This window comes from Apis dorsata, unplaced genomic scaffold, assembly GCF_000469605.1.
Source record: "Apis dorsata unplaced genomic scaffold, Apis dorsata 1.3 scaffold_444, whole genome shotgun sequence".
Classification (NCBI taxonomy): Eukaryota; Metazoa; Arthropoda; class Insecta; order Hymenoptera; family Apidae; genus Apis; species Apis dorsata.
Genome location: NW_006263692.1, coordinates 75,287 through 83,059, shown reverse-complemented (window position 1 = coordinate 83,059; position 7,773 = coordinate 75,287). Strand labels below are relative to the sequence as shown.

At 28.7% G+C, this 7,773-nt stretch overlaps 1 protein-coding gene across 3 annotated transcripts in view; it reads left to right on the top strand.

Annotated features, from left to right (window-relative positions):
* LOC102672504 (sushi, von Willebrand factor type A, EGF and pentraxin domain-containing protein 1) overlaps positions 1-7,511 on the top strand; it is a 19,197-nt gene extending 11,686 nt beyond the window's left edge. For 2 of the 3 annotated variants that reach the window (XM_006619806.1, XM_006619804.1), the window contains exons 4-22: positions 842-1,051; positions 1,237-1,332; positions 1,883-2,005; positions 2,095-2,258; positions 2,364-2,490; positions 3,175-3,324; positions 3,508-3,684; positions 3,792-3,971; positions 4,050-4,168; positions 4,399-4,633; positions 4,741-4,914; positions 5,074-5,253; positions 5,349-5,594; positions 5,682-5,861; positions 6,078-6,251; positions 6,323-6,502; positions 6,585-6,693; positions 6,790-6,972; positions 7,038-7,511. In XM_006619806.1, the coding sequence (XP_006619869.1) occupies positions 842-1,051; positions 1,237-1,332; positions 1,883-2,005; positions 2,095-2,258; positions 2,364-2,490; positions 3,175-3,324; positions 3,508-3,684; positions 3,792-3,971; positions 4,050-4,168; positions 4,399-4,633; positions 4,741-4,914; positions 5,074-5,253; positions 5,349-5,594; positions 5,682-5,861; positions 6,078-6,251; positions 6,323-6,502; positions 6,585-6,693; positions 6,790-6,972; positions 7,038-7,143 (3,113 nt within the window). In that variant the 3' untranslated portion in view covers positions 7,144-7,511. Of the gene's footprint in view, positions 1-27; positions 306-841; positions 1,052-1,236; positions 1,333-1,882; positions 2,006-2,094; positions 2,259-2,363; positions 2,491-3,174; positions 3,325-3,507; positions 3,685-3,791; positions 3,972-4,049; positions 4,169-4,398; positions 4,634-4,740; positions 4,915-5,073; positions 5,254-5,348; positions 5,595-5,681; positions 5,862-6,077; positions 6,252-6,322; positions 6,503-6,584; positions 6,694-6,789; positions 6,973-7,037 lie in introns of those variants that run through there. The other variant, XM_031512461.1, reaches the window with a different exon arrangement.
* Positions 7,512-7,773: the final 262 nt, after the last annotated feature.

Here is a 7,773-nt window from a genome sequence, read left to right as displayed (position 1 = left end):
TTTTAGTATGCTACAAGATACTCTCGTTTAAATACATTGACCTTTGGTATGGATATTGGTCTCACTTTTTTTATTGGTCGCGACGATTTTCACTTTTGCCGACAAAATTGGTTTGAAACGCTGATGAGAAGAAAGTTTACGGAGGACGGTTTATCGGTAAAATGTTACGCAAGGTTTTATTCGGTGACAGTTAAGCCTCGTATTACCAACTGCAATACCGGTAAACCGTGTCGCGTGGAAATTATTTTAAACGATCGGCCCAGGAGAATGCGGAAAAATGATAAAACCGGAAGATGAAACACAAAGTACCTTGGTGAAACTAACTGCGACGCCAGATAATCTTTCTTTTTATTACTGAATATATCCTGCTGGTAATGAACATTTTGTTATGTGTTCATGACATTACTCGATAGTGTTCAATTCAAAACTTTACTTTACATCAATTCCGTTCAAATTATTTATTTTTAATTTAGAATCTTTGTAATATCTTCTAATCTTTGTAATAATCTTGTCGATTATTATGTGTTTTTATATTTAGACGTTTTTTAGATTTACAGAAAAATTATAAAGAATTGAATATTATAATTTTGATATATTTTTAAGATTTAAACTTTTAATTAAAATAAATAAAGTAATAATTCAAATTAAATTTTTATGAATGATTATTTTTGATTTAATAATGTTATAACATATTATATGGAAAAATAAATCAAAGATATAGTAATTGATATATGTAAATATTTTATACGTTTATCTTTTTTTTTTTTTTTTTGCTTTAATTTCTTACTGTTTAAGTTTATCATTGTTTCGAATTTATTTAATCAAATATGCATTATTGCAGGCACAAACGTAGCTTTTCGTAAGCCAACAAATCAATCGACAACCGTACGAGGCGGAGATGCTAGTCACGGAAACGATGGAGATTCGAGCACAGAACACGATGGAAAAAGATGCACTGAAACACAAAGCGAGCCTAGCCCTTGGTGGAAGGTTGATTTATTAAAATCGTATTCGGTAAAAGTCGTTAGGGTAACGACTAGAGGTTGTTGTGGTAATTTTTCCTTTTTATTTTTCATATGTATTTATATTTTTTTTTTTACAAATGAAAAATAAAAATTTTTTTTTTATCATAAAATTTAAATACTTTTTATTAGTTAAAAATTGCAAGTTTAAAATATTAGACAATAATAAATAATAATTGAATCGAAATTAAAAGTAATTTTTCATTTTCAAAAGGTCACCAACCTCTTCAGGATATCGAAATACGCGTTGGTAATAGTAGCATAGAATTACAACGTAATCCTTTATGCGCTTGGTTTCCTGGCACAATCGGTAAGCAACTAAATTAAGCCTTTAATTATATGTATCATTAATAAATGACAAAATGAAACTTCAATGCTATAATACGGCAACAAATGATTTTAAATAAAAAAAATATTAAAATTTTAATCGAAATTGAGATTTTTGAAATTTTTATATTGCTATTCTAAATTAAAACATAAACAAAATATTTTTATATTATATTATATTACATAATATTATACGAAAAAACTTTTTATTTTTTTATTATTTTAAAATATTTTATAAGTTTTTTAAAACATTCCAAAATAAATAAAATATTGCTTTATTTATCATGAATAAATATAATTTTTTTCCATAAAATAAATATTAAATTAAATTAGATATATTTTTGTTTGATAGTTTATAGAAATTTTTATTTTAAATTAAATTTATTTGATATATTATATGATAAAAAAACATATCAGTTGAAGTTATTTTTATGTTAAAAAACGATTTCTGAAAATACATATTTGTAGCTAAATGATTAAAAAATTTATTTAAAAATTGATTTTTGATAAATTAAAATCAATTGATTTTACAGAGGAAGGAATTACGAAGACGTTTATGTGTGCCAGAGCTCTTGTTGGTCAATATGTGTTTTTGCAATTAGTCGGTGTGGAAGGAAGTTTGAGTCTATGTGAGGTAGAAGTATTCGCTATTGATGGTAAGTCATAAATTTATAAGTATAAGTTGCTATCAATAATCTATTAAATAAAATTCTTGTAGAAAAATTTTATTTTTGATTTTTCGTAGAGTTCTCAACAGACAGATGCGCTTACAGCGGAACGCCAGCTGACACCGATTTGGCCGCTTTCAATTCCACCTGTTATGAATTCGTTGTTAAAAAGGGTGATTCTTTTCAAGAGGCCAGAAATTATTGCCGTGCAAGAGGCGGTGATCTTGTTCATGGTTTCAAGGTTCCTATACAAAAATAGCTTTATATTAATTATTAATTAATTTAATATTTTCTTGTATTGCATTCCAATTATAATCTTTTAATATTTATACTTTTTGCAATACAGGATGCAGCTTCCATATATATATTAAACAATCTCGAAAGGCGGAAAGACAAACTAAAAACTCAGCTGGTTTGGATAGGTGCTCAGAAGGAACCTTTGATAACGGCGCGAATATGGCGATGGGTTGACGGTGCATATATATTGCTTTTTAATCTCTTTAATTTCTATTTGATTATGCATTGTTTCGTTTATACATTATTTGATTACGGTCAAAACATTTTTTTTCCCTTCTCACGATTGATCGTTTATGGGAACCAGGTCGAAGAGATACGGTTAAGTAATGCCGATTGAATTCGTCGATCCAACCAATCAATTTACTTCATAATTATGAGATAATTATGCGATAATTATAATATTTCTCTTGGTCCGAAATTCATTTCTCGATTAGCTATAGAGATCTGTGAAATCAAAGATTGTCTCAAAACAACTGACTCGGTCGGTGCAATAACACGTGCTAATAAATAAAACATGAAAGTTAGTACTATGAGGAAATCAACGGGAAGTTACACCTGCGAGCATCTATTTGAACGTATAATCTTTGTTTATTTTCGTTGTGTTTGGATCGTACAAATAAAAAAAATTTTTGAATTTCTAATATTGAAAGCAAATCGATAATCGGCTTTGAGATAATCTTTGATTTCACAGATCTCTGCTGGCTAATTGAGAAACAAATTTCGAATCAAAATTTCGGAAAAATATTATAATGATTGCATAATTATCTTTTAATTTATTTTATAATGTTTAAGAAAATATTTTTTGTTTAAGATTATAAAATGATTTATAAAATATTTATAAAATTTTTTATTATTTTTAGGTGAAATTGTACAAAAACCATCTTGGGGAAAAGATCAACCAAATAATTATAACGGCGAGCAAAATTGTGTAGTGCTAGACGGTGGCCGTAGCTGGTTATGGAATGACGTTGGCTGTAACCTTGACTATTTGCATTGGATATGTCAAAGCAGTAAGTATATACATGCATATGTATTAATATGCATATGTATAAATGCAGAGAATTATATATATGATAAATTCATTTGCATGCATTTAATGTTTATAGAAGAAAACAAAAAGGTGTGGCTCGTGTAAAAATTTTTTTTAATGTAATATATGTAATATATGTTTATATATGTCTTTATTTATCAAGGGCCACCTACTTGTGGTAGTCCAGAGAAAGCTGAGAATACAACAATAATGGGCACTAAACGAACCATAGGATCTATAATAGATTATGTTTGTCCTGATGGATATATGCTAATAGGTTCGAAGAGCAGGACGTGTGAATCAACTGGATTTTGGAGTGACGAGCCAGCCACATGCAAGTGTAAGTTTAATTGCACGCACGTCTCTACGCGAGCTGCATAATGATAATGTTAGTGATTAATAATCATGTGGCATATTATACTAACGTCATATTTTAAATGCTTGTAGTTGTCGATTGCGGTCCTCTGCCTGAATTGGAGAACGGTGTAATCACGCTGGTTGATAACAGAACAACTCATGGCGCGCTTGCTGATTACGTGTGTAAAGAAAACTATACATTGCTCGGTGACGTCAGACGTAGATGCGGAGATGGTGGTATTTGGAGTGGACATCAACCTCAATGTTTATGTAAGAAATTGATTTTAATAAATATATTACTTATCATAACAATAGTTATAATTTAGAATATCATTTATTATTTTTCAGTTGATTGGTGTTCGGAACCACCACAAATTAATGGTGGAGTTGTGACAAATACCGGGAGACGAGCAGGATCTACAGCTACTTATTCTTGTCAAAATGGGTTCATTTTATTCGGAGATAACGTAAGTAACTTTGAATATAATTTAATTTATTACATTTAAATTTATTTTAGTAATTTCTCTTATTTGTTATGCATGAGCCGTAAGACTATTTCAAATAAAAGTTTCATTATGTATATATTTCACCTTGATTATAATTATATTATGTAAGAAAATTTCAAAAGATTTATGCAAATGATTATTTGAACGATATTGTACGAATAGAATACTAAATCGATAATCAATTTTGAAAGGTTCTTACCTGTGACATTGGTGGAGAATGGTCTGGTAAAGCACCTCAATGTCGATTCGTTGATTGTGGAGCACCAGCTCAAATCGAATTTGGTTCCGTGGCTTTAATTAATGGCACTACTACAGTTAAAAGTTTGGCTGTATATACATGTTCAGAAGATTACTGGCTGGTTGGTGAAGCGAAACAAAAATGCACCAAAGAAGGAAAATGGAGTCATGATACGCCGTCTTGTGAATGTAAATTTTTCAAGTTTTTTGAAATGTATTATATTATAGCAAATAATTCGAGAATTATAATTATTCATTTATATATATATAATATATATATATATATATAAATATAGTGATCACCTGCGAAGAACCTGAAGTACCAGCTGGAAGCTACGTTGTCGGATATGATTTAAATGTTCACAGTGCTATTGAGTATCATTGTGAAGCAGGATATCTACTTCAAGGCGAAATCAGACATGTTTGTGGCAAAGATGGTGAATGGTCGGGGGAAGTACCAACTTGCGAGTGTAAGTTTCATTGTTGAATTTATTAAAAATTTCTTTCAAAAATATATATTTCTGAACATTAATTGAAATATATACTATGAAACATCATATAAATGATAAATATATGATAAATATAAATGATATTTTTAATGATAATCTTTTCATTTTTCTATATTATAGATGTAGACTGCGGGAAAGTTTTGCCTGTTTTAAATGGAGCTGTAGAATACGTGAATGAAACAACACATCTTGGAAGTGAAATCACTTATAGTTGTACTAAAAACTATAGGCTAAATGGAGTGTCAAGAAGATATTGTTTGGACAATGGTCAATGGAGCGACGCGACTCCAAAATGTGAAGGTGGTTATTCATTTTAGAATTCGCGCCGCAATTTATTTTATATTTAATGATATATGGTACCATATAATGATAATATTTTTTTCTCTTCTATATAGAAATTCGATGTCCGGAACCTGTTTATGCGGAACATGGTATTTTATCTGTAACTGGTAATGATCGAATGTATGGTAGAACTCTAATTCGTACTGGAACTCCAGAAAATTCTAATACTGGCGCGACTTCTTATAAAATCGGTGCTCTTGCAAAATACCGTTGTGAAAGAGGATATAAAGTAGTCGGGGAACCTCTATCTACTTGCGAAGATAATGGAAAATGGAGTGGTGAAGTTCCACGATGTGTTTGTAAGCAACTTAAAAAATCATACTATTTAAATATAAATAATTGTAAAAAATTGTAAAATGTTCATTTTGAATAAATGCATTTTTTAGATGTTGATTGTGGTAAACCAGAACACATTCAACATGGTAGATACACTTTAACATCAAATGCTACTTATTATGGAGCAGCTGCTCTTTATGAATGCGATGGTAATTTTGAATTGGACGGATTTGCTAGACGATTATGTCTCGAGAATGGTACTTGGAGTAGTGACACTCCAGTTTGTAAAGGTAAGTTTAAACTAAAATTTAATTTCAAATTATTACAAAATAAATACTACCTATATAATATAATTTATATGATTATGTTATGAATAATAATTTTTTGTTAAAAATTATATAAATTTATATAAATTTTATATAAAAATTTCATTTTTCATATTTTTTGAAATATTTTGTTATATTATTTTTATATTATATTACATTCATACCATTATTTATTCATAGAAATTAGATGCAAAGATCCTGAGAAAGAGGGCGTACTATCTACACAAGTTTCAACTCACAGCGTAGGTGGAATAGCTCACTATAGTTGTCCACGAGGATTTTATATGGAAGGGAATGAAACTAGAGTATGCTTACAGAACGGATCTTGGAGTGGAAACACACCCGCCTGTTTCTGTAATTATATTTCTCAAATACCTTGAATTTATGCGAAAATGAAATATAAAATTAAACATTTGATTCAATAGTGGTTGACTGCAAACATCCTGAGCCTGTAGAAAATGGAAGAGTGATAGTAGTAAATGGAACCACTACATACGGTGGAACTGCAGAATATCATTGTTTACCACAATATGAAAGAATAGGACCGTTTTTGAGAAAATGTTTAGATACAGGTTCATGGAGTGGAGAGGAACCCAAATGCGAATGTAAGCAAAAATAATATTAAGAATATATTGAAAAGATATAAAGAAATATTTTTATGTATTATCAATATTTATTATATGACAGTTATGCCGAATGAAGTAGCGGAAACGCAGGGCGTAGGAACTAGCGTAGGCATTGGAGCTGGGGTGATCATATTTATATTAATTATTCTTGGACTTGTTTATTTAAGACTGTAAGTAAAATTTATAATAAAATAAAGAATATTAAATTGAATTCAACTAAATTAAACTAAATTAAAAATTTGTTTTAAAAAAACATATTCTTTTAGGAGGAAAGCTACACCAATAAAAAATACTGAAAATGTACAAGCTGCTGAAAGAAAGGAAGATCAAAATGCTGCTGTTATGTCTTATGCTACTCTTAATGATGGCACACCTAATAGTATGTATGAAAACGTTCCAGAGGATGGTCTTTATGATAGTCCTTATAGCCTAAATAGTAGTACCTATAGGTAAGAAATCTTTTTAGAAAATTTTTTAATAAAAAGAAGATGATTAAATTATTTTTAAATTAAAGGTATGGTACTAATATGAGAAGACATTATGGTAGATCTGGACATTATGAGGCAGAACCAGTTTCAAATAGAAACGGCATTACAATTAACGGAGTGTCTGTGCGATAGTTTGGAATATAACAATTAGAACCGAAACCAAGTGTATTTTTTAAAATTAGATATTATTTATGTACAGGTAGAAGGATATAGATACGTGAAACTTTGTTACTTTTATTTATATTATTATATTTGGCGTATCGCCGATCTATGTAAATAAGTAAAAAGAAATAACGTGATAAATTTACGATAGTGTTTTTCATACCAATGATGAAAATATGTTATATTAACGAACATTCTTATATTATTTCGACAATTCAATGTATTATTATGTATATAAAATGTTCTCTTAATATAGAACTATGTCTCAAATAACGAATTTATAATTATAAATTCGTATGTTGATTGGTTATAAAAATAAAGAAACCACTCTTGTTTTATTTTGTATTTTGATATATTTTTAAGAACCACTGAAAAATATCATTTTAATTATAATATAGATATAATAATATAATATAATATATTATATAATATATTATGATGATAATTATAATTTTATTTATTAAACTTTATTTATTAAACTGTAAATATGATTATGAAATATATATATATTTATGAAATATATAGCAACTATATGTATTCGGTTTCATTACCTTATAAGGTAATGATTTCTCCATCAACAGTTTATTCCAACTAAGGTAT